At 39.9% G+C, this 27572-nt stretch overlaps 1 protein-coding gene across 1 annotated transcript; it reads left to right on the top strand.

Annotated features, from left to right (window-relative positions):
• On the top strand, nt 1-26889 carry LOC137297324 (golgin subfamily A member 3-like). Its single transcript, XM_067829337.1, has 14 exons — nt 1-120; nt 5179-5419; nt 12981-13174; nt 14754-14973; nt 15635-15915; nt 16619-19288; nt 19765-19996; nt 20860-21074; nt 21443-21721; nt 22025-22141; nt 22652-22777; nt 23487-23680; nt 24269-24382; nt 25330-26889. Exons 2-14 carry the CDS (start codon nt 5218-5220, stop codon nt 25463-25465), a joined length of 4980 nt encoding a protein of 1659 aa, XP_067685438.1. The 5' UTR covers nt 1-120; nt 5179-5217; the 3' UTR covers nt 25466-26889.
• The last annotated feature ends 683 nt before the right edge of the window (nt 26890-27572 follow it).

Raw genomic sequence — 27572 nt, 5'->3', positions numbered from 1 at the left:
GTAGATATCGCGAGAGCTCGCGAGAAGTTTGGATTTGTTTGCAAACCCGGCGAGTATTGTTGGGCATTAACCCAAATAATTGATGTGTTGGACTTCCGAGAGATTTGTATACGGGGCGTGGTGAGTATGAGAGGTAGTGATGCACAGCTGGGGTTTTGTATGAGCCGAATTCGGATACTTTGAAAGTGTAGCAGACGAGATTTCAACTGACAGCCGAAATGTGGAAGTGAGCCTTAGGAGTTGTTCTGATTTCGTGAATGTTGACGGAATGTGGTCTGCACATGTTGTTTCCTGGTAGGCCTATAATACCTCGTAACAGTCACGATCTTATGCGAATTTACATGAACGCGCTATTGTTGTCTAGCCCAGACTATTGTCAAGCACAAACTAATTAGGATCATTTCACATATTGCTGATTAACTAGGGCAGATACAGAATCGGTATTGTCAATATCATCGTGTTATGGGTTATCGGATCATTCGTTATTGTCTCGATACTCACACAACCAGCCTTGTTTTTGTGCGATAGTGCGAGTAAACATTGCTCTCCGAAAATATGTGACCCATAGTCCGACAATATATCCTAATTGTTGCCCAAAGGTCCCCTGACATTTCACTTCTTTCAGTCTGAGTATTTCTTAGTATTTCTGATCAGGCCTAACAGTACCATAACGGTGGTACTAATGGTGGCAATTACTGATCAGTAGACTTAAGAGTCAATGATTATAATGGACAGCGAGCTGTGTCGTAGTATACAGAATAATGTTATATTCATTTTTTGTTGCAATATTCAGCCTTGCCGAAGGTGTTGAACTGTGCAGCATGTGTTGCTCATGTGGATGGGATAATGTGTTGGAATAATGTGCTGGTTTATATGGCATTGTTCACAAGTGTAAAATATTTCCAGCATCAATGTTTTGTCATGTTTTTGTTTTGAGATATCCACATGATCCATGGTATCTTTACTATGTCAACTCAAAAACTGAAATAATTTGACAAATCTTCATCTTGATGCTAGACCAAATATACATACAATAAATGACTTAAACAAACCCTTATTCTCTTGAAGTGACTGTTTGTCATCATTACTTGTCCCTAACCTTTCCTGTACTGACAACTGTGTAATCATATCATTCATGAATCATCATATTTCCAGAGTGAAAAGTCCAAGTTTCAAATGTCACTGTAGTCTCTGCGTTTACTGAATCCAACCTCCCGTCAGTTTCCTATGTGTTTTTCTGCAAATCTTGGTCACACATGTTGATATCTCATTGTAATAGATACTGAAACATGGATGTTTGTATAATATCATGTTGAGTCAGGGCTTTGGTTAACTTTTGTAAATGTGGAGTTCACTATCACCGTTAAAAGAATCTTATGTCAGTACTTTGATGCACAAAAAGTAACCTGTAAGAAATTTCTAGGAAGGGGAGTGGGGGTGGGGGGAAGCTGTTCATAGACACCATACTCTTCCTTAAAGAGGTAATCATCTACCAGCTGTATTGAACAGATAATGAATCTACAATACAGCATTGTATTATGATACATGCCCAATGATACAATACATTTATTTACAACCTCTATATTGCGATATGTACAATGCATTCCATCACAAGTTCTATTCCTGTTTATGCCCATGTATAATAACCAAAACTGTTCAACATCCAGCATACTTGTATTATCTTTATTTTCCACATTGGCAAGAAGCAGAACATGCACAGTATCGTGAGATACTCCCCAACAATATCCCATTTTTGATATTTTTCTTAAACTAATGATTCAGGAGCATGATTAACCCGCAGTAAGACAGAAAATCAACATTTGTAAAGGAAGCAGAGTATTCACAAACAAATCGTATCCCACCTAATGGATTGGGATGTTTATTATGTACCCATCTATGATTAAATCTTAAGATAGCCATACAGCTGTGCAATACAGAGAGAGCTTATACAAATTCCTTATTTCGCCACAGTTTCCATATTGCACAGCTGTTAGGTTTACACTGAATGTGCTTCACACCATGACATTGGGATTCTTCAGTAACACACATAAAGATCCAGGTTAGAAGTTTTCTTCCGCACCCCATGCTTGTTGTAAGGCGACTAATGGGATCAGGTGGTCAGCTTGCTAACATGGTTGATCACTGACAGTGACTTACTGATGAATGGAGGAACACCAGTGTGTTTGAATACTGACTTTGTGCTTGAACATCACTAACTGAGTAACTCAGTAACTTATTTGAAAGATCTAAAGAGTGTTCAGAATTAAACCTTTGAAAGTTTTTGGTCAAGAAATAGAAATTGTTTCATGTCTGATATTCTGTATTGTTTCTTTCAAGAAGCTGGCACTTGATTAACAATGTCAGATGTAGGAATGTGATCTCAAGTAATGCATGATACGTCTTTTATGACACTCAGGCTATGGTAACCTCAATGCAGAAGTTTCAGTAGTGATGTTTACAGTTTGATTAAACAGTCTGTGCCAAAAACATATGTAAGCAGGGATTGGGAAAGAGAACGTTGACAATGAACCATTTTCAGGGTTATTAGCAATTTTCTGAATTTAGAATGGGCCACAGCCCTTGTATCAATCATAAAATTCCCAATTTTAATAGGCCATTTTTTTATTCCAGTGTGCAAAATGGCCCCTGGCCCCTGCCTTTCCCAGTCTCTGTAAAAGACATAATGGAAAGCCCATACAAGTGCATTTCAGTGATTTGGACGTTATAATTATGAATGCCCCGAAGGTGTCATGGTAGGAGCGAACAATTGGTCCTTGAAACTTGTTTCTCTCCTGCAATGACAGCTCCTTGTGCTATATATAAAGTCCAAATGCACTAGTATAATGTTTTATGTGTATATATTGCAACCCAGTATCACTAGTCCTCTTCTGATATACCATGATAGTAACATGGCCGAAATATTCAAAGTGTCTAACAGTGGAAGTTACACTAATATGACAATCAATGTCACATATCTTATACCGATCATTTTGATGCACTACAACTGGAAAGGTTGGAATGTTTATTATGATATATTACAATGGTTTTTAAGCAAGTATTGATATTTGGCAGTATTACACAGACCAATATCTTTTATGGATAAATCTTTTTTTAATTTTTTACACACATTGTTTGGGTTTCATTTCCGATCCCTTTATCAGGTGAAATGATAGTTGATACACCTGATGAAGGGATTTGAAATTACCCCAAATGTTGTGTGTAAAAGATTGAAAGAAGATTTATCCATAAAAATCTTGTTCCTGTATAACGCCTTATAAATGTCATTAAAAGATATAGTATTAAACAGCTTCCTGTATTTGCTGGTTAAATTTAGAGTAATTACATGTGTTATCTATTGTGTAACTGATTCTACGTTATACTATAGCTGTGATGCACTGCCATCAATACAGAATGGCTTCAGTACTAACCAGCTATTGACAGTGTCATTGTCAGCTCGGTATTTGTTTAGGGCGGTAGGGTAACCCAGTGGTTAAAGTGTTTGCTGGTCACACCAAAGACCAGTGTTCAATTCCCTGCCTGGGCAAAATGTATGAATCCAATGTGTGATGTCCCCCACTGTGATATTGCTGGAATTTTTCTGAAAGTGGCATAAATCGCTCACTCACTGTACTTGGATATGTATTTTCTTTTCATCTCAGTAGCATACGTATGTATGGTATGTTTAGACGACTGTGCTCACGGTCTAGATTTTCATAAATGTCTTAGCACTAAGAAAATCATAAGTTAATGTTAACATGTGTCACTTATGACTATCTTAGCGATAAGAGCTTAAAAAATCTAGGTCCTCGACTCCAAATGGGGACATCTTTTATGTAGCATGTTTTGATGGGCTGCTCTCAAACCATGAAAACACTTGACTGCGCAGCAATATCAGTATCTTGGTTTTGAGGTTACTGTTGTCAGAACCATATAACATATGATTTTAGGGGCTTAGTATGTTGAGAAATATCTGCATGTGCAACAAGTGTCACCCACTATTAAACACTCACAATATATTGCAATACTGATATCTGTATAAGTGTTCATAACATGTTGAAGTCCAATTTATCTGACAATATACAGCCAGAGTAAACAGTGTCCTCATGCTTTAACTGTCAACGTTTAGGGCGAAAGTGTGCTTTTTTTACATTATACATGGCAGTAGAGTGAACTGTATTCTTAATTAAACAACATGTGTGCCCCAGTTTATTAATCCCTGCAGTTCACAACATGTATGCTGTCTGCCAGTGTTTACAAATGGTGTTTCAAAGTAACAGGACATTGGTCCCTGTAAGTTTCAGATGACTGTCTGACCCACTGAAAATTCACAGGACCCTCGGAACAAAATTCAACACACATTTCAGATTTAACATTTCTCATAATTGGCATTGAAATTATTAACATTATATAATGACAAACATTATAAACATAAATTTATAAAAAATTGAACAAGTGTCAGGTGCTACAAATAACAACTGCAGACAAAGTCATTTTAATATATTCAATCAGACACTGTGGCCAGCAGGTTGGGGACGTCTGTCTGACCATTGGCAAATCCACCAGATTTGTCAGAGGGTCAGACACTATTCGTGAACACTGTGTCTGCCCACAGTCTGTAATAAACAATTTTCCAGTTCCCTGATTAAGTTACCATGCCTAAATACACAATTCACTATGGTTAGATTCAGTAGTTTCAGGATTGGCACAGTTTTGTTTCTAACATTTCTGTCTGGACTTGTGGAGTAGGATATTTATGTTTATATTTTGCAAGTGCATTATTTCTTTAATCACACATATAAGATTTGGGTTAGAATTAATCCTCAGCAATCCATGCTTGTCCTAAGAAGCAAGCTAGTCTCAGGCAGCTAACTGGATCGGATGGTCAGGCTTGCTGAATTGGCTGACATATGTCATCGAATCACAGTTTCATTGATTGATGCTTGTTCTATTGATCATGGGATTGTCAGGTCCAGAATCAATTATTTCGTACAGACCACTGTCACATAGCTGGAATATTGCTGACAACAGTCTTCCTAAAAATGAAGAAACAAAAGTTGACCACAGAGATGTTTGAGAGTCTCTTTACAAAGGCTAAAGACAACAGCATTAAACAGCAAACAAGCATAATCACACACCTGCATGTAAAATCTCACTAACTGACTGCCCCTTCTGTTTCAGCCTGTGGTGAAAGGTGATGATGGCATGTAGAGCATCTCTATGGAGCCGTTTAAACTGACTCTCCAGCAGATAACATTTGACCAGGACCAGTTTGAGTACGCACCACAGCTCAACTCCTTCGATGCTGTCATCAACTACGACTCCAGTTTTTCAGCCGAATCTCCACCTGCTGCTACAGTAGACACCAGCACAACATCGAGTACAACTACTTCGTCACCACTACTGCCTCCAGGAACCCAAGGTACGTACGTTAAAGCTTAAGAAAATCTGATCATTTGTTAAAAATCCAAAATATATGTCACCACTATTCCATCAAATTTGAGTTTCTTGCTAACAAAAGGGCATGGATAATGTCATAACCCCTAAGGTATACCTCATAATTACCAAGTGTTTGCTTTCCAAATTGTATGCATGTCTTTTTATGCTGAAGATTATTTTCGTGATTGAATGCTGGCATATCATGTACATGAACTCTACAATGAAGAGTGATGGGGTAGACTAGAGGTTAAAGAGTGCATTCGTTACATCATTTCTAGTGTTGCCTGCAGTGCTAGTGATGGAATATTTCTCGAAGGATAACACCTACCATAGTCACATAGTGTTCCCCTAGGGTTCAGGAAGGGCAGGGTATATTCATGGAAAAGGGCACTTCATAACCTCAAAGGGCATGTTGGTGAGGATTATTGAAAAAACAACAAAATGTATAAGAAGTCAAATTGTCTTATAATTTCAACTCTGAAGTTTGTTTTTACTCTTCTCAGTTTGTATTTTAAGATTAGAATTTTAAAAAAGCATTTCAAATCTGGAGAATACACACTAGTCATAGTAAACGACTGACGATTGAGGCGAAAAAGGGCAGGCGCAAAATAAAAAGTGCAGGGCGCAAAAGTCAAAGGGCTGCACCCTCCTAAATGTGCCTAGGGGGAACACTGTCACTCTTCTGCATTCTGCATGTTAAGTGGTTATTGTTTTGTTCATTGTTAATTAGAATAGTATTAGTAGCAGCATTTGTGGGTTTATCAGACGTGTTACACATCTGGAACAGGACACAAACAAATACCAACAAGCATCAGAACCTGGGTCTGGGTCTGGGTTTCTGGATTTCTAACAGCATTAGAACGTAGGTCTGGGTTTCTGGATTTCTAACAGCATTAGAACGTAGGTCTGGGGTTCTGGATTTCTAACAGCATTAGAACGTAGGTCTTGGGTTCTGGATTTCTAACAGCATTAGAACCTAGGTTTGGGTTTCTGGATTTCTAACAGCATTAGAACCTAGGTTTGGGGTTCTGGATTTCTAACAGCATTAGAACCTAGGTTTGGGGTTCTGGATTTCTAACAGCATTAGAACCTAGGTTTGGGGTTCTGGATTTCTAACAGCATTAGAACCTAGGTCTATGAGGTTGAGGCATTCCTTGTTTAACTCACAAGAGTTCCCAGGATTATGATGTTTTTCTTATTCAATCTGCTCAATCATTGTCAAGCATTCCTTTTATCTGAAGACATCAATCATGTTATTTTTTTCATTATATTAAGGAATGATATTTTTGAATATGGTTAACAGGAATAACACAATGAAAACATGTTTACTGCTAATGGCAATTTTTTAACATGTGCAGAGACACTTGAATATTGCTCAAGTGGCGTATAATGATACTCAATCACAACATTTAAGGACCTGTGAAGGTCCGGGGTAGAATAGACCTTCAGCAACCCATACTTGTCATAAAGGCAACTAACGGGATCGGGTGGTCAGACTCGCTGACTCGGTTGACACATGTCATCTGTGCAGGTCGACGCTCATGCTCTTGATCACTGGATTGTCTGGTCCAGACTCGGTTACTTACAGACCACTGCCATATAGCTGGAATATTGCTGGGTGCGGAGCAAAACTAAACTCACTCACTTAGATTTAAGGGGTAGCCGAGTAGGGAAAGAGTCCACCCATCACATTTAAGACCCAGGTTCAAGTCCGCAATGGGTACAACGTGTGAAGCGCATTTCTGGTGTCCCCACCTTGATATTGCTGGAAAAAAATGCTGAAGTTGGCATAAAACTTAACTTATTTACCCACTAGTGGTCGAAGCGTCGGCTCATCATGCCGAAGATCAGGTTCGATTCCCACATGGGTACAATGTGTGAAGCCTGTTTTTGGTGTCCTTGTCGTGATATTACTAGAATATTGCTAATAGTAATAAAATTGGTGTAAAACTAAATTCACTCACTCATTCATTGGATGTAAGTAGTCTGCTCCAGAAACTTACAGTGCTGTGATACTCCTCTTTCAAGATGTCATTGATTTTGCTTGAGATGGACAATATTTTGACTTTGTGGAACGTTTCATAATATGGTCAGTTTTTGTAAGGCATTCTTTAGTGTCATTACAAGTTTGGAATGAGCTTTTAATAGTTTTATGAGCCAAAACCTATTGAAATATCTTTATATGTAAACTATAATGAAGCCTTTTGGTTGAATCTATAAATGATATGGAAATATATTCAGAAAGTAACTGCAGCTGATAACATGAATACTATAAAGGATGCATGTGTGTAAAATTGTTTATGGACACAATGAAGGTGTCTGTATCGCTGTAGCATAATCTACGTATGAATGACATGTGGATCAGAGCAGTGAGTACAGAGGAGCCAAATAGTTTAAATATGGCTGGTCAAGTGACACAGAGGCTCGTGTCCTTACTCCAATGGCGTGTTGTTGTTTTAAGGAGCAAACAGTTATCAAACAGCTTGGTATTAGGCTGCATAAAGAAATTAAATGTTTCTCAGGCACATTTTGTTCAAAAGTGATAAGCGCAGTAGGACTTTTATAAAAAAAATTTGATAAAAAAAAATTAGTGATGGGGGAGGGGCACATTTTTATTCTTTCCTCTCAGAAATACAGCATAGGAAGTGTAGCACGTGTTTATGAGCAGTAGATTCACTCACACTCATACTTACAGACGCCCATTTTGATAGTGGACAAATGGATAATCAGGATGCTGCCAAGTCAAAACTGTTTTTTTATAAATGGCGATAAAAATTGTTACGTGCGCAAATAAAAGTGACATACCGATGCCTGAGAAACATTTCACCCTTTCTATTTAGCCTTATCTACCAGGCCACTCGCCAGCCCTGTTAAAGATGATAATCATAATTTGACCTTGATCATTTCAACAGATGGATGAAAGCTCCATCTGATTAGTTTGTTTATTCAATCTGCTCAATCATTGTCAAACATTCCTTTTATCTGAAGACATCAATCATGTTATTTGATTCATTATATTAAGGAATGATATTTTTTAATATGGTTAACAGGAATAACACAATGAAAACATGTTCACTGCTAGTAGCAATTTTTTAACATGATAAAATTCCAGACAATTATGACCAGTCATTGAATAATTGCTCATATGACGCATTATCATGATCTTATTCTCTCTGATTTAAATATGTAAATATTAGGTATATGGTTTTAAAGAAATATTGTTTAAGTGTGGAGGTACAGTTTCAAGTTGGTTTGGTCTGTCATACCCAGTACTGGGAATGGGAGTGAGTGAGTGAGTTTAGTTTTACGCTGCATTCAGCAATATTCCAGCTATATGGCGGCGGTCTGTAAATATTCGAGTCTGGACCAGACAATCCAGTGATCAACAGCATGAGCATAGATCTGATGACATGTCTCAACCAAGTCAGCAAGCCTGACCACCCGATCCCGTTAGTCGCCTCTTACGACAAGCATAGTCGCTTTGTTTTGCAAGCATGGGTTGCTGAAAGCCTGTTCTACTGGGAATGGGAAAGGCAGGGGCCATGGGTCATTTTGCACGTTTGAATGAAAAATGGCCCTTTAAAACTTTGAATTTTACTATTGATGCAAGGGCTGTGGCTCATTCCAAATTCATAAAATGGCTAATAATCCTGAAAATGGCCCATTGTCAAAGTTCTCTTTCCCAATCTCTGCCAGTATAGGCACTTTTATTGGATTTACATATGTTAAGCTAAAAATGATAGATAGATGTAGGCTAATAATTTTTTCCAAATTCAATTCTTGTTTTTGATTTCCTCAATGTTGAGGATCTTGCTATCATAGACACACATCTGTAAAGATGTATCTTTAGCACAGTAATTTTATGTTGAAGAAGGACTGATATAAGGCTATAACCAGTGTTAGCTGAAAGACTGGTCTTAATGTTGCAAACGCTTTGTGGATCGATATTCAGAGCATAAGGCACCAGAACACGCTAAGCAAACCAACTGTTTGGCCTGATGTAAGAAACTTGATATCTCTCATGTTTCATGTCTGAGTCAAATGTGTGCATTTTACATTTTGTTTCTACTGTCTGTTTTGCATATTGTTCAGCAACACCTGTGCATATCAGCACAAGCTGAAACCATGGCAACAGATGGAAATGTTCAACAATTCGTAGATACCGATACATTAACATCTGTACAGGAATGCTGTGAGCTAATAAATGTACTCGGGTTTCTGTAGCCAGGCTTCACTTCCACACACCTATCTTCCTTTCAGAAAAGTTTATGTGCCATAAATGTCCATGTTCTTTTTGTAGCTGTTTTGACATGTGAAAAACATTGCAGCTTACATTAGTAGTGAGATAGAGCAAAGTCATGTGCGATAAATTTAAGAAACAATTTCATCAAAAAATATGCTACCTACTGACAAGTATCCATGGTAACTGTTAGTCCATGCTGCTTGAAAAAGTGGACAAGATTGTTTAATAGGTGCTCATAGTATGTTGGAATAGAGTCGTGCATATTCTCTGTAAATATGTCATTTTGATGTCATTTATGTCCGCGTGAGATTGATCTCTCTCTCTCTCTCTCTCTTTCTCTCTCTCTCTCTCTCTCTCTCTCTCTCTCTCTCTCTCTCTCTCTCTCTCTCTCTCTCTCTCTCATCAGTGTGAGGTGAAAACTTGACATTCACTTCAAGAGTTTTATCTAATCCCTTGTATCTTGTGTGGACTTGCTTGCATTGGCTTCTTCAGATACCAGTAATCTTTTTGAGTCATAGAATGTTTGCTTATATGTTAGTATTACTGATCATTTGTTTAGGGCCTTTAATAGAATTTTACTCTTTTGACTCCAGACATTTTGGTACTTTTGCACATGGTATAGATAATTTTTTAAAATAATTCTTTCAATGTGTAAAATACTATTTGAGGTGTTTATGTTTTTTGTGCATGTGCTGCTCCAAGAGTATAACATGCCACAATAGCTCACAATAATGTTATGAATATTTACATTCATGAGCAAGACTTAGAGCCCTTGTTGTGTATTTTCCACTGTAGTTGAGTCCATGTTTGTGTGTGCACAGCTTATCTAGAATTGTCAAGAGCTGTGCCTGAAAACAACCAATGTGTGAATCTGTTTTTATTGTTAGTTAGCTGCCCCATCTGGCTATTTGATAGCTTTCACAAATATCAGCTGCATGTGTGCTTATCATTGCCCTGGAAACTATAGTAGCTGGCTTCATCATCATGGAGTATCTAGTGCTGGTGAAGTCCTTGAGGCTGCATATTGGGGTTTGGCCATGACCTGCAAAACTAGTGTCAAGATGACCTCAGTGATTAGTCTCAAGGGTCCTTACCAAACTTGCATGAATAAGAAGGTCCTGTAAACAAATGAGTGTGTGATATGGTTTTTCACCGCTTTTAGTGTATTCCAGCAATATCACAGTAAGATTCCAGCAATATCACAGTAAGATCCAGCAATATCACAGTAGTGAACCAGAGAAATGGATTTACTCTTTGTACCAACATTTGGAATTGAACTCCGATCTTTGACAGAACTAGTAAGCACTTGTACCACTAGCCTACCCTACCAACCCTGTGAGAGTAACAAAAAGGTGAAGTGCATATATTGCTTTATTTCTTGTCAAAAGTGTGTGCCACAATGAATGATATTTTATTTACGTCCCTCAGGATGCAAAATTTTATCTGCATTGTTTTTTTTTCATTTGTGTTTACAAAAAGGACATTGAATATAGGAAATTGACACATGGTGTTAAAAGAAAGTAATTAATGAATTACTTGAAGTGAGTTAAACTTAAACTTAAAACCATGACTTTGTGGTCACTGTTAATTCATTTAGTGTCACTACCATCAGAAAAGAATGACATTATTCATTGGCTGAAAGAAAGCCAGTCACATTTAGCATGTTTAGTGTTGGGTAAATAGGCAGGTTGATCAGTGGAAGTTGATCGATCATGAACTATGCAAACATCATCTAGTTACCACAATTGTAAATCATTATCGAAATATTTCCTGTAGTCAGTGACATGGCCACATATATACCCTTGGAAAATGTATTGGCACACAGGGCCGCCTTCAAAATAAAGTTTTAAGCCTGCCATGTTACTAGCAAGCGGCATGCTGCCTGCCAGACGCTATTTCATAGACTGGTAATACATTCATGATGTGCAATATGCAGCCATCCTCTAGTCCTCCCACTGGGCTTGAACAATCAAGATAATGGCACCAATATTATCTACTGAGTATAACTGTCATGCGCTGTAGATCTATGCAAATGTTTCACTGGCTTGCTGTGTCCAGAAGATCAGTTATAACCTCTCTTTATGAGGAAAAAATCAATATGATGATGATGATGATGATGATGATGATGATGATGATGATTAGTGGAAGTTCTTGAGATAGATTGTAACCATGGTAATATTGGTGACTGCAACAAATTGTGTAATATGGGAGGAATTTACATTTGAAAAGGAAATGAGGATTTGATTTATTACCACATTTGCCAACCTGGCAGCTGAAACAATGTAACAGTACTGGTACACTGGTAAATTGGGGATCATTCCTTTCCTCATTTGTATCACAAGATCATTTTGTAATGCTTGGTGTATTAAGTTATTAATACTGATTTTTATCAAGTGTTAAATGTTACACACTTATACGAATGTTTGCTGTAGAGGTTCATTGTCAGTTATCTCACAATTGCATTCATATGTTTATATCAATAATGCAGGGGTGGGGTAGCCTAGTGGATGAAATGTTTGCTAATCAGGCTGAAGGTCCAGGTTGGATTCCACACAAGGTTACAATGATTGATATCCGTTTTTGGTGTTCCCTATGTGACATTGATGGAATATATGAATACACCATAAAGAGATGGCCACATGGTCAGTTGTTTCCAAGACTGAAATGTGGAAGAAAGTCTACAACAGACTTAGAAAATTTGATAAACAGATTGTTTGCAAGTGTGTTTCTGAATTTTGAATTCGTAACTGTATATTATGATTCGTGGTTATATGTGGTGAGACCCATAAAGAAGCGGAGGCCAAAGGACAAAGGTTACTAAAACTTAACCAAGATAACATGTTTTCACTCATTAGGTTCATGAGGTTAGGATGTGTTTATTTCTATCACATGGTTTGGTGCAAACCTTGGAATGGTTACCGAAGAGGAAGAGCTCTGCCATGTAGCTGTGGGCAAAATTTTCACACACTTATTGAATATGACTTTTCTAAGATTGTTTCAAAGAGTTGGTCCAGCCTTGGTAGAAGACTGTCCTCCCAAAATACCCGCACACATTGGGCATGGACAGATGTGCTGCCAACTAATCATAGAGGCTGGATAAAGTGTGTTCTTTTATGAGTTTGGAATGACTACAAGGGTGCTTGTCTGTGAGCATCTGGATCTGGGTCCTGAAGCAGTTGCAGTTAGGGAAGCTTCTTTTGAACTTCATCATAAACATGGTGACATCAATACACATTTGCCTTTGACATCCAGTCTTGAGGGAATTGCAGACAGCTGGTATTTTCTGTTGTTTGTGTTTCAGCAAGCTTCTACCAGACATACACACCTCAGCCTGTTGTGCATCAAGTTGACCCAGTGTGGTCTGACTCTTCAAGCAGTCCACCACACCAGCGATACCTCATCAACCCCGACGACAGCTTCATCAAACTCACCGACTCTCAGAATGGGCACTGTGTGCCCCACACAGCCACAGCAGACATAGCGTACCTGTCACAGGTTCGTCTTACCTTACACAATAATATTTGTTTCACCTACATTGAGAGACAAGCACATCTTGACTTCCAAAGACTTCTAGCCAGGGACTTTGATTCATCAGTTGCAATCTGTGAGTTTCTGTGAACCCTGTGAACTTTTCATAAATGTAACTTTTGAAGCTCCAAGGATGCTTTGTGGATACTGGTCTGTGGAAATTGTATGTTATTACAGGCATTCGTCTAAACTTTGCTTACAGACTGATGTTTGGCCCGTCTACAACAAATGGCTGTAAAAATTATCGATTTGTCCAAATTTATAACATAAGAATGTGAAAACAAATAGTTTTTTTCACAATATTTTATTCTTTTATCCAACTTTTCATCTGTAATCATAAGTAGGAGGCAAGGAGGGATAGCCCAGTGGTTAAAGTGTTTGAACATCTAAGACCCAGGTTCAGTTCCCCACATGAGTACAACTCACTCAACCACTCACTCACCCACCCACTCACTCCAAGATAAGTCCCAGTATCATGTTCTGACAGTGAGTCTCATGGATTCAACACGTTTATATTCTATGAACATTTCACAATGTAAGAGACTGTATCCCTCCTCTGTGTGAGTCTCATGGATTCAACACTTGTTTATATTCTATGAACATTTCACAATGTAAGAGACTGTATCCCTCCTCTGTGTGAGTCTCATGGATTCAACACGTTTATATTCTATGAACATTTCACAATGTAAGAGACTGTATCCCTCCTCTGTGTGAGTCTCATGGATTCAACACGTTTATATTCTATGAACATTTCACAATGTAAGAGACTGTATCCCTCCTCTGTGTGAGTCTCATGGATTCAACACGTTTATATTCTATGAACATTTCACAATGTAAGAGACTGTATCCCTCCTCTGTGTGAGTCTCATGGATTCAACACTTGTTTATATTCTATGAACATTTCACAATGTAAGAGACTGTATCCCTCCTCTGTGTGAGTCTCATGGATTCAACACTTGTTTATATTCTATGAACATTTCACAATGTAAGAGACTGTATCCCTCCTCTGTGTGAGTCTCATGGATTCAACACATTTATATTCTATGAACATTTCACAATGTAAGAGACTGTATCCCTCCTCTGTGTGAGTCTCATGGATTCAACACGTTTATATTCTATGAACATTTCACAATGTAAGAGACTGTATCCCTCCTCTGTGTGAGTCTCATGGATTCAACACTTGTTTATATTCTATGAACATTTCACAATGTAAGAGACTGTATCCCTCCTCTGTGTGAGTCTCATGGATTCAACACTTGTTTATATTCTATGAACATTTCACAATGTAAGAGACTGTATCCCTCCTCTGTGTGAGTCTCATGGATTCAACACGTTTATATTCTATGAACATTTCACAATGTAAGAGACTGTATCCCTCCTCTGTGTGAGTCTCATGGATTCAACACTTGTTTATATTCTATGAACATTTCACAATGTAAGAGACTGTATCCCTCCTCTGTGTGAGTCTCATGGATTCAACACTTGTTTATATTCTATGAACATTTCACAATGTAAGAGACTGTATCCCTCCTCTGCCTTGCTGTAGGTTACTGCTAACACTGCAGCTGTCAGCCAGCACGTCTCCAAGAAGAAACGGAAGTTTGTGGGGAGAACCACAGTTATCAACTCCACGTCAACTGCTGTCACCACCATGCCATCTGAGACCACATCATCGCCTCCAAACAAACAACCAGCCCCTGAGGGGGAGGAAAACAGTTCTTTTGAGACCGTTGCAGAAGCTCTGCGATTACAGTGGTCTGTCATAGGTGAGTCTTATTCATCAGTGTGATGGATGAGAAGATTACCTTAGCCTTGATCTGTCTGAATCAAGTACAGTGATCTGTTATAGGTGAATTGAGGTATCACAGCATTTTGGATAAGTTGTATGGACCTCTAGATTAGTCCAAATAGTGCACCATGACCTGCCAAAGTTCTGCTACAGTTCAGACGCTCCTTCCACAATAATGATATTATATAGCATTACAGCTTAACTTCACTTATCTGTAAAACACTCCTTGATAATTTAGAATATAAAGGTGAAGAAGAAGAAAACTGAATATGAACAGTTTCTTACCTTTTTGAATAATATTGACTTTACACAATAAGAATGGAGAAGAGTTGTATGAAAGAACATTGTTCTTAGTTTGTGTAAGTCACTTTGGGATATCACTGTTGTTATTGCCCATGAACATCCATGTTAGAATTGATCTTCAGTAACCCAGACTTCTCATAAGTCAGGACTAGCGGGATCAGGTGGTCAGACTCACCGACTTGGTTGACTCAAGTGATCGTGTTGCGGTTAATGAGTGGATTGTCTGGTCCAGACTCAATTGTTTGCTGACCACCGCCATATACCTGGAATATTACTGAATATGCAATAGACAGTAAACAAAACTACCAAATTACTTTTGTTGCTGTCATATTCAGGTAACAAAGACATCACTCCAGCATCACCAGATGTTGTTGCTCAGATTGTTGCTGAGGCCGAGAAGAAACTCAAAGCCTCTGATGGATCAGGGACCACAACTCCTGCGCTAGACACATCAAGGGGAACAACTCCTGTAATTCCAGGAGCCACAACTCCCACCACACAAACCCCAAGGGGGACAACTCCTACCACACAAACTCCAGGGGGGACAACTCCAGTTTTTCCTGAAGCAGCAAACACAAATCTTCCAAGTCCAGGTGCTACACATGATTATTCACAGGTGAGAACTTTTGCATGTTTACTAACCTTGTTACCAAAGACTTGAGCAAGACGATTAGGTTGTGCTGACCAGATTCAAGACATGCACTGACTTTCTTCTCACATTCACCTGACATGTAGTGATATAACTGGAATGCTATCAAATACCAAGTCCATCTCAGTTACTTTATTGTTAAAGGGTTCACTTATCTTGGGTTTGATGCCCCACTTTGCCATTGCTGCAGTTTTGCTAAATGTGTAAAACCATACTCTCTCAGAGTGAGTGGTCATCCCTTAAAACTGCCAAAATTGCTTATAGGGTAAGTTTAGCACAGCCTCTACAGCACTGAAACCCTTGTAAAACATATGGTATGGTAAGCCCATATGGTTAGAGAATCATGTACTGTAGAAGCTTTCATAAACAGCATCCGTCCAATCTGGCAAGTTGTCTACACTGGCATATAATCTCAGTTCCATCCGTGACTGGTTCATATATCATCAGCTCCATAATCCGGCACATTGTCTAAAATGGATTATTTCTTCTTTCCCAGTGAGTGCCGGTTTATTCAGCTTCCTTTGTATGCAGTAACCAGAAGCAGTTAAAACAATGGTACCAGAATATGTAGGCCCAGGGTCAGTTGCTCTAAAACTGTGCTTGACCATACATGAGAAATACCATTGCAGTTTGAAGTTCCTTATGCTTCAACCTTTTCCTTATGTTTTAGGTGCCAAGTCCAACTTTGTCTCCTCAGTCACCAACAGCTGAAGTGATGAAACATGATACTACTGACACCCCGCACAGTGTTAGTAGGGAATCTACAAAGAGTGCAGATACTGCTGAGACTAAAGAACTGATCCGTATCCCTGCAGGATCCCTGACACGGACCACTACCAAAGAGAAATCAGGTTGGTTCGGGGGCAAGGACTCCAAGGGAGTAAAGGTAGGACCTAAGGGTGACAAGAAGAAGTCTGATAAGCAGAGGAAGGTGTCCGAGGACAGCCTGCAGGATGGGCCTGTGAATGGTTCAGGAAGTGTGAGTGACAGGACAGACGATACCAGGAGTGTGTCCAGTATCTCCAGTGAGCAGGAGTTGGAGAAATATAACCAATCTGAAACGGACAACTTCTTGAAGTCTTTGCCTCCTGTTAAATCAGTGGATATGAGTCAGTTTGTGCAACATAGACACTCGCCTCCTGTAAAGGAAACCTCTTTTAAACCTGTACATAATGCAAAAAGTCCTGCCCAACAAGCCAAAGTCACATCCTCAGATTCAGGAGTGGACATGGATGTTAGTTCCCTTTTGCAGCATCCGCTTACATCTACACCTTATGCAATTCCAGCAAACAAGCCACAAATATTTGTTCCACAAATTGGTCCCTTGTTTCCCAAAACAGAGCCGGTTGTGTACAACACTAGCTCACTGCTTCAACGTCCTGTGAAGACCAGCAAGTACAGTGATGCAAGTCCAGCTATGAAGAAGCAGTTGGATGAGGCTCTGAGAGAGAAAGCCAAGCTAGAAGGACAGCTGGAGGTGCTAACACAGGAGGCGCAGTCCACACTCCAAGAGAGAGCTGAGTTACAGGCCCAGCTGGCCTCACTCAGACTCAAGATTCTGTCTCACAAAGGTGGAGAACATGATCCAGAAAAAGAGTCACTTAGACATGAGGTTGACATGCTGAAGAAATCACGAGAAACTTTGGAACAATCAGCAAGAGAGATTCAGAAACTCCTAGAGGAGAAAACTGAAGAAAGTAAAATCTCTCACGAAGAGCTTCAAATGACCCAGGAGGCTCATGACAAGCTGCAGCTCAGGATGAAAGACCTGAGAGATGATATCATGTCTAAAGAAGTAGCAATACAGGCTCTTAAGAACAAGGTAGCTGAGCTCTATGTTGAAGTGCAAAATGGACTACAGTCTAAAAATGAGTTAGAAAATGAGACAAGATCTGCCAAAAGTGATCTTGTGTCTCTTGTGAAGACAAAGGAATGGTACCAGCAGCAGTTACAGTTGGCGCATGATGTCAGGTCACAACTCCAGAAGGAGTTGACCATCCTTCAAGCCCAGAGTGTCAGTCAGGGCACCATTGTTGAGCGGCTGAAAACAGACAATGCTAAGCTAAGGGTGCAGCTAACTGAAGCTCAACACAGAGCTCTGAAGCAGAAAGAGATGCTGGCAAAGCATCTTGAAACAATTGAATCTGATATGATGGAGCGTGAGGCAGCCTTTCAGGAGATTCAGAGGGAAAGGGCAATGATTGAAGATACATTCAATACACAGATTACCACAGCGGAAGATGAAAGGTCCAGACTGAATCTCCTCATGCAAATTAACAATGACCTACAAGCCAGACTGGACAAGGCTCAGGAAGACCTCAAGAAGAGGCATGGGCAGATATTTGATATGGAGAATGAACAGATGGAGTTGATGAAGAAGATGACTCTCTCCCAGGAAACTCTGATGGAGAAGGAGAAGGAGCTTGAGGATGTGAATCAGAAGCTGATTGAGGTTGAGGCACAACTGAAGGCCTTCCAGGCTGAGATCACACAGAAGGACAAGGAGATCCTTCAGTTGAGGGAAGGGAAGGCTTCAGCAGAAATCTTATATCAGGCTGTGAAGGAGGAGAAGACAGTGGTGGATGAAGCCCTTGAGAAGCTTCAGAATGATATGTACAAGGTTGAGAAGAGCTTCAAGATGATGAAGGGTGAACTCAATATGAAACTGACTGAGTTGGAGAAAGTGAACTCAGACAAGTCTCAACTTCAGAGGGAGTTGGAGACTATGAGGAAGGATCTCAATATCAAAAACCGTAGCTATGAATCAATGCATACAGATTATAATGGTAAGTCAACTCAGGTACAGCAATTAGAGATCCAAAAGACCTCTTTGGAGAGTGATGTGAAAATGTTGAGGGAACAGTTAGCTGCAGTCATGTCAACTCAGGATGCTAGTGAGACAGAGAAACATGCATTGATTATGGAGCTTTCAGAAACCAAACAAAGGCTAGAGGCAGCAGATCAACAACTCGCCATTAAAGTGGACAGTGTCAGTATACAACAGAGTACTGCTAGTACTGTGTCAGATGAGAGATATGAGGAATTATCCAGGGAGAACCAGGCTGTGAAGGGCAAGTTAGCAGAATCAGAGCAAAGGAGAGAACATGAGAAACAGAAACATAAAGAGCACAGTGAACAGCTCAGTAATGATCTTAGCTCTCTGAAGGAAGAGTTGATGAGTAGACAGAAAGCATTTGAGGACAACGTTGAAACTCTGAGTTCCCGGCTGCGAGAGGTGATGGCTGAGAAGGAGAAGGTGCAGACAGAGCTGGAAATGATGCAGAGACAGTTTGAGATCAGCTCCATTGAACAGCAGGATCAGATGAGGACAGAGCTACAGGTAGGCGATGCTTCATGGATATCGTGGGGGTACTTTTTCTAAAAGATGTCTTAAACATATGCAATCATTGTTCAAGGTTAGTGGTGTGTCTTGATATTCAGGTGAATTTCAGTTATTCCTTTTGGGGATTCTCTGGAAGCAGATAGTGGATGGGGTAAGGAGAAATGTGGATGCAAATTTCGGGCAAATCTTTGGATACATGTTAGGGGGACCACAGGAAATTGATAATGGGGGATCTCAGAAAGCAGATGGGGACTCAGTAAACAGATAGGGAGGAGCTCATTGAGGGGGATGTCCAGGTTGGAAACAGTAGGAAAGGAAACTCAAAAGTCACGTATGTGGAATCTCTGGAAGTAGTAGGAGAGGAATATCAGGAAATATCGTATATACCAGCTGACATCAACAAACATAGATTGTTTTTGGTGTAGTTGTGGTAGCCTCACATGAAACTTGAACATTGATTTTTTTCAAACCAGACTCTGGCCACTGAGTTGTCAACATCCCGTTTATCACAACAAGAACTTCACAATCAACTTATTGCTCTACAACATGCCAAAGAAACAGAAGTAGCCACACTGAGGGAAGAGTTGTCTGCTCTTGATGCAGCTCTACAGCAGGCGAGAGAGGAAGAAAGTGAGAGGGAGAAGACAGATGAGCTGAATCAGCAGTTGTCCTTGGAGCTGGAGAAGGAGCGAGGGAGATTGGCAGGTTCGTGGAGGGATGGTACATAGGTTGTCACATGGCATATCATGTTTAATTGTTTCCTGTTATTGTCGTAAGCGGATGTGGGACTTATTTGTTTTCTTTTTTCATTTTTAGACTTTGAAGTATACTCTTTAAAAAAAGTAGGGGATCATCTTTTTTTTTTATTCACGATAAAAAATATTTAGCAGATTTATCGGAGTCAATCAGTGTTGATACGATATTATTGAATGTTTTGAGTGTTAATCACCATTTGCACTTCCTTACAACCATAGTTATTTGTATGTAGTCGCTGTTGAAAGATGATTGGTGTATGGCATGTCATTTGCATGTGTACGATTTGTATTTTAAAACAAACAACTAGAAACAAACACTAACAAATGTGTGATGCAAGATGAGTGTCAAAATTAATGTTCTAAGTGATTTCTCAACCTTCTTGAAAAAACGTCAAAATCACAGGATCTCATGCACGTGTATGGGGCTACTGCGTTGTGCACATACATATCATGCATTGTGTTTAGGGGTGGTAATAAAAGGAAATGGTGGTGCATTCATAAGATGTCTGTCCTTGAAACATTTGCTAACGTTTACATTTCCTATCCAGATTGAAACTTCATTATCCCCTGGTTTGTCTGGTCAGACTTGATTATTTACAGACTGCCGCCATATAGCTGGAATATTGCTGATCACAACGTAAAACTAAACACTTTCACTCTCTCATTATCCCCTACTTTTTTTAAGAGTATATAACACTAATAAGGAGATTTAACTGGGTTACTTATTTAGGAAATCAAAGTTTACAGTTGTGGGAATTCCAAGCTGAAAAAGGTATGTCTCAAGCCCTGTGTAAGTGGATGGGTTTGTTACAGGTTTGGTGCAGAACAACAGCTCCTTGAAGCAGCATGTGTCGCAGCTGGAGGAGGCTCTGGCACGAAGGGAGTCCTCCCTGGTGGAGATCCATGCCCAGCTGACTGATGCCATGGCAGGACAGGACAACATCCAGCAAGACTACCTTCGCCGGATCCAGGGTCTCGAGGACCTCCTGCAGAAAGAGAAGGATGGTCAGAGGGACCTCAGGAAGCAGGTGGGTTGACAGGCATCAAGAAGCTAGGGTTGCTGACATTGTGAAGCATTAATGTAGAGGGTACAGGACCTCACAAAGTTGGTGGGTACAGGGATCTTAGGAAGCAGGCAGGTGGGTAGGGTCCTTACCAATAGGTAGACAGATCATAGAAAGCCAGTGGGTAGAGGTTACCTAGGAAGCCAGTGGGTAAAGGGATCCTACAAAGCTCATGTAAAGAGGGATCCCAGGAAGCCGAAAGGTAGGGGAATCCTACGAAACAGGCTGGTTGAGGTACGCAGCCTTAGTAAACATGATGGCATAGGGACATGGATATAGTTTGTTAAATAATATTTGTAAACCTACAGTTTAAAAGCTGTTCTTTACCACAGATTGGGACAAAGATATCAGAGAACAAACGTCTGAAGAAACAGGCAGATGCTTCAAAGCAGGACCTGGAGCAGTTGCGACAGGATGTGCAGACAAGAGATGCAACACTGAACCAGCTACAGGCTGACCTGGATTCAAGCAGACAGACCGTGTTGAGCCACCAGGCTCAAGTGACCAGCCTCTCGTCACACAACAAGGGTTTGGAGCAGGAGCTGGAGAGGGTGCGGCGGGATCTTGCAGACAACATCGCCCGCAACCCCCTCATCATGGAGCAGATTCAGGTAGGAGACGTTCAGGGAGTAGTAGATTTACGTGTGGTTGAGGAGGTCCAGGTGGAAGAAGCACTAGGTTTGGCTGTTGTGTAGCAAAGTTCAGATAGGAATAGAATCAAGTGGTTACTGGAGTTCCAGAACAGACATCAAGTGTAACAGTTGGTTAACGATACAAGTGTGGGTGGTTAAAATGTTTTGTACAAATGAGTACTTACAAATGAGTACTCATTCAATGCATTAATGCAAAATCAGAAAATAATGTATATTATGTGCTATGCATGATGCCATGAGATGATGTATGCTGCGTTGCAGTCCTTACAGTGGCAGCTGCAACAGAAGTCAGTGGAGGTGGACCAGCTGCAGGAACAGCTTCGACTGGCAGAGCTCCGGCAGCACACCGAGCTGGAAAGCATGAGGAAAACCCTACAGGTCAGTACACACAGCTCTAACTTCACTTTTCTGTTATCTAGGAAACTTTAAGGTGATGGCATCATGGTAAAATGTCATGAGAGCAGGATGCTGATAGATGTTCAGCATGTACAGGAAGCACCGTCCCAATATTGCCTGTGTCCCAAACTAACACTGGAAGATGTAGACTCCAGTTGGTCTTCAACAGCTTGTCATATAAAGAGGCAAATGATGGGATCTGATCATCAGGCTGGCAGACCTGCATGATGCATCTCGCCCAATACTCATGATGTCAATAACCAATGTGTTGCTCAGACTTCATTATTTACAGACAACCTTAAAGTAGCTTTGGTATTATGGTATTAACCATCTCATCTACTGATGTAAGGGATGATTTTACGGATCAGTTTGTCATTTTCTGAACGATCATAGGGATCTGGATCCAATGCCAATACTGTTTTTGTAAAAGACTTGGACCATTGCTGACCATGGTGTGAAATGTCCAAGCCTCATACATGCCATCACTTACAGGAAAAACAAGAGGAGATTGATACTCTGAAAGCTGAGATGGCAGCCATTAGGAAGGACAAGCTGACTCAGAAGACCAGAGTCACAGAGCTACGGAGTGCCCTCAAGTCATCAGTGCAGCACCACAAGGTTGGGGAGCAGTTCATATTCTTTTTGTTTGATTCAGGATATTTGTCCAAAACATTGTTGGTGGTAGTTTAACCATATCCATAAAATTGAAATGAAAGTTCAACTTCAAATATGTGTTTTTTATTTCATGTAGTGATTCACCATGCTTCATTCTGTTTTGAAGTTTGTAAGATACATGTTCAATTGGTATTATGTTATTTTAAATGACGTATGTATTATTTTTTACTTCCCCATGCCTGCCATAAGAGGTGGCTAACAGGATCAGGTTGTCTGGTTCTCTGACGTGGTTGACATGTCATTGATTCCCAATTGCAAAGATTGATGCTCACTGTTGATTACTGGATTGTCTGGTCCAGACTCACTTATTTACAAACTGCCTCCATATAGCTGGAATATTGCTAAGTGCTGCGTAAAACTAAACTCACTCACTACTTACCAATGATTTGTGAAGCTAGTGGTATGACCAGACATACTAATTTTCTGCGGATCTACAGGTTTCTTTCATTTTGAAAGCATTTGAAATCAATGTAAATCTGCAGTAAAAGACCCCCAAGAACCCAGGCTTTTGTTCTTTGCCGTTTTATGTCTGTATAAGAGAATGGTGATTGCCTTTTCACTCATTTTGATGCCTATGATTGGAGTCATTTGTGTCATGTGAAGATCTTGAGGTATACTGGCACACATAATTGTGGTAACTACAAATCTGCAGCTTGCAAAGAAGATCATCTCCAAGAAGAAAGAGCTTCAGATGGCGGCAGGTGATGGGCTGGTCACATCCAGCGGTGAGGACAAGGGAACACAGGTCAACTTTGACACCTCTACCCCACTCCCAGCCCCATCATTTGACCTGGAGGCCGTTGAGAGACTCCTACAGGACACTTCTGTGAAGGCCCTAGAAAGCAAGTAAGTAACTTCACTGTTCTTCAGCAGCCCATGCTTGTTTTAAGGAGGTGACTAACGTGATCTTGTGGTCAGACTCATGTCATATATCAATGCTCATGATGTTGATTACCTGATTGTCTGGTCCAACTCAATTAAAGCCAGCTGTCATATAGCTGAAATATTGCTGAGTGTGGTGTTATGCAAAAACCAACAACACAATTTCATTACAGGTCTTATATTCCAACATAAAACCTGTTACTCTTTCTCTGCTCAATTTAAATGAAGAATGTAGAGATATTTTCTGTCTGTACTGGAGTATAAACTCCAGTGTGGGCAGAATTTCCATACACTGCAGCATACCCACAATATATCCATATGCACGCTAGTAGAGACAGAAAATGTCTGTATACTCTCCAGCATAGTACTAGTATTTCCAGTGTGGTTGGAATCTTTCAAAGAAAGATTGCAGTATCGTTTACTAATTGTGAATAGCAATTGTCATTCATTGTGTGAATAGCAATCTTTTAATAATACTGGTTAATAATAATACTGGTTATAAGTACAATTTCTTGTGAGGTGTGTATGTATGGAGTTGTCTCCCTTGTACAGACCCCTGGACAATCTTCAAACCTGCCTGAGCTCACTGAGGTCCGAGATCTCCGGACTCCAGAAGCAGATGGACGTCCACACCACCACTGTCCACTCCTCAAACATGAGCTGGAGGTATGTGCTTCTTCAATTACACATCAGAGATTTCATTTTTAAATGATTTGGAGACACTATTTTACCATTTGTGTTCCAACCAGATTACACTTCATCCATGAATGTTTGTATGGTATAGATCTGCGCTAGATTTGGTCTTCATCATCCCATGCTTGTTGTGAAGGGATCTGGTTGTCAGGCTCACTGAGTTGCTATATAGCTGGAATATTGCTGAGTGCAGTGTTAAAGAACAAACAAGAAAGTCATAAAGCTGTATGGGAGCTGTGACAGGTCAGTGATTCAATCTCTGATCACAGAATGCTCAAAGAGGTTAAGACATTGTACTTGCAGTTACCCTACCTGGTATTAGGAGGTAAAACAAGCGCTGGTCAACTTAGAGCCAGAATATTTTTTTTTATGGGGTATCCATCTTAAACAAAGAGGGCTGGCCTAAGAAATCTGAGGGAGGTCAGGGCGGATACAAACAGTCACACACACAATGCAACATGGATGACATAATCATAAATAAAGAATTATATTGATTGCTGGAGCAGTTGATCGAATAATTGGTCTATCAGTTTACCTAGTTTGCATTAGCAATTATGGATGGGTTCTGGAGACAAGTTGATATTCAATATAAAGTAAGAAAGTTTGTTTCTTATTGTTGTGTATTAGATCAAGATGTAAGCAGCTGATGCAGTTCCTGACTAATAAAACTGCCATGTAAACAACATACTCACATGTGTGTCTCAACCCTCTTGATCCTAGTTTTAATCAGTGCCTGTTTTGTTTGCACAATGTAATGTTTCATTCTTACTCACATACATTTTGTGGTGTGGTTGCAATTATAGTCCATTACTGAGCCTCAGTTATCTATCTGCATATTGTGAGTGATAACCATTGTTAATTTCACTGTCATTTCACTCAAACCTTGTGTGTCACTGATGTATATCACATTGCCATGATAGGAGCATCGAATCTGAAGTCAATGAGCTCCGAGAGGTGGTGAAGACGGTAGCCAACACAACCTTAGCAGCAACAGCATCGACAACATCCAATGCCTCTGATGCTGTCCAGACACTGTCAGATGTTGTGGACATTTAGATCATCCCATACGGCACAAATGACACTGCTCCTGCTGCTGTGGTTTCCGTGAAGAAGATGCACAACAGAATCTCATAACGTGATACTTCAATGCTCACTTTCAATGATGAGACTTTCACAAAATGAGTTTGAGTTAAAATTCACCGACACAAATTTCAATGACAACAATTTTGAAACTTGGTTGGCAGTGTGTAAATGTGTATGTAAAGAGCGAAAGACGATCCCTTGATTCTTTCAGTAAGTCCTGAGAAGGTCATTTAATGTCAGTGTACATGGGTGACATGTTTGTAAATAGCAGTCATATATAGGTAGTAGCTTTGGTGGGATTCATCTTGGTATGACTTCCACCACACGCTTAACAAGGTGACATGTGTATATATTTATTTATTTAACACCAATATTCATAAAGCATGCTTGTTTTGTCTTGTAAACATGTTATTAGTTGTGAAGCTTAAGTGATGCAGCTGTTGCGAAAGGATGAGTACTGTGAGAAGCCCACTTGCTTCTCTAATGATGCCAGTTTAAGTTTAGATTTTCTAAATTAGTGCCCTATTGGATACTGAAACACTGATTTAATTTTTTAATTCTTGTGATATGCTACTTTGTATACTCCTTGAACTACTGGCTTGGTCAAGTGGAAGCTGAAATAGTAGACTAGAAAATCACAGTTTAAATGACAACGCAAGTTATTTTTGGAAGATGGTTACCAAAGAAACTGGGTTATCATTACAACTTTCAGAGTTTCTTCTTTATTGTTAAATTACAGGAAACGGCATTCTGGACACCCATGTCACTATTTGATCATTGTAGAATTACAGCTATGAGTATAGGAGTGACTCTGACTTGTATATACATTCAGTACATACTTGTATCATCTGGGGAAAGGATAATTGTTTTAGTTGTAATGCAGTCATCATGTTCATCAGCATTGTAAGTCATCATAGCTGACAAAACGTGTTTTCCTGTCAATTATTTATTTCTGTCTTGTAACAAAAGAAGACTAGGGATGTGTTAGGGGACTGATTCATTCATCTTCATTTTTAACAGTACTGTCAGGTGCTTCTGTCTGTACAAAGGACATAACTGTAGGGATTTTATTTGTCTCCTGGGACAATATTGTGGGAATGTATTTCTTCAGCATTGATTTCATCACGTATACCCATCATTTAACTTGTAGTTTTTACATTCCAAATTCAAAGTGTGAGGTTCAAGGATGACCAAGTCATCACTGATATTGCTGTACAGAGAAGGCCAGGGTTCCGTGATAGTGGGTTGTAATTCCAGAGGCATCTTCATTAAGATCGTGGGCAGGTCATCACCTGCTCAAGATTTTGGATTTCATCCAATAGCTACCACATCTGCACATCTGAACAAAAGGAGAAAGTTATGTTGCCAGAAACCTAATGCAGCAGTTTGTGAATTCTTATTTATCTTCAGAAAAAGTCATCTTATGTTATTGGTGTAGGATGAGGGTCCTTGTGTTCTGAAGTGTCAGCAAGAATGTTTGTATGTGTTCCCTGTTCACCACCATCAGTACATCAGGGCTTTGTGGAGGCTACACCGATGAATATGGATGCTCTGTGGTGTTGTTACTCATGTCTTCGAAGTAACCTATTGAAGTGAGACCATTTTATGTCAAATTAGTCCTGCCCATCACAATACCCTTTTTACCTTCCTTTACCTGACCTTGAGACTGTGTGTAGAGGGCATAATTGACATGGACGAGATTATGGTACTCATGCCGTGTAAGCAGAACACACGTTGACTTCCCTCTATCTGGATCCTCGCTGGAGTCACTGGTTGAAAAGGCTACTTTGCTGTAAATGTACATACATATTCGAAGTTGATTAAGGGTGGTGGGGTATAGTGGTCGTTTTTCATATCAAAGACCAGGTTCGTTGCCCTACATGAATGCATGGCACAGAGCCCATTTCCAGGTTCCATTACAGTGATATTGCTGGAATATTGCTGAACACAGCATAAGACTATACAAACTCACAGTGATGGAAGAACATTGTGGAGACAAATCCTGGAAATAAATGTAAGTGATATCTGCGTTCTCAGCATCCAGTACTTCTCTGTGTATATGTCATGGTGTCTTAAAGAA

The sequence above is a fragment of the Haliotis asinina genome, chromosome 1 (genome assembly GCF_037392515.1).
Source record: "Haliotis asinina isolate JCU_RB_2024 chromosome 1, JCU_Hal_asi_v2, whole genome shotgun sequence".
NCBI lineage: Eukaryota > Metazoa > Mollusca > Gastropoda > Lepetellida > Haliotidae > Haliotis > Haliotis asinina.
Note: the sequence above shows the minus strand (reverse complement) of the source record. Positions and strands in the feature narration are given on the sequence as shown.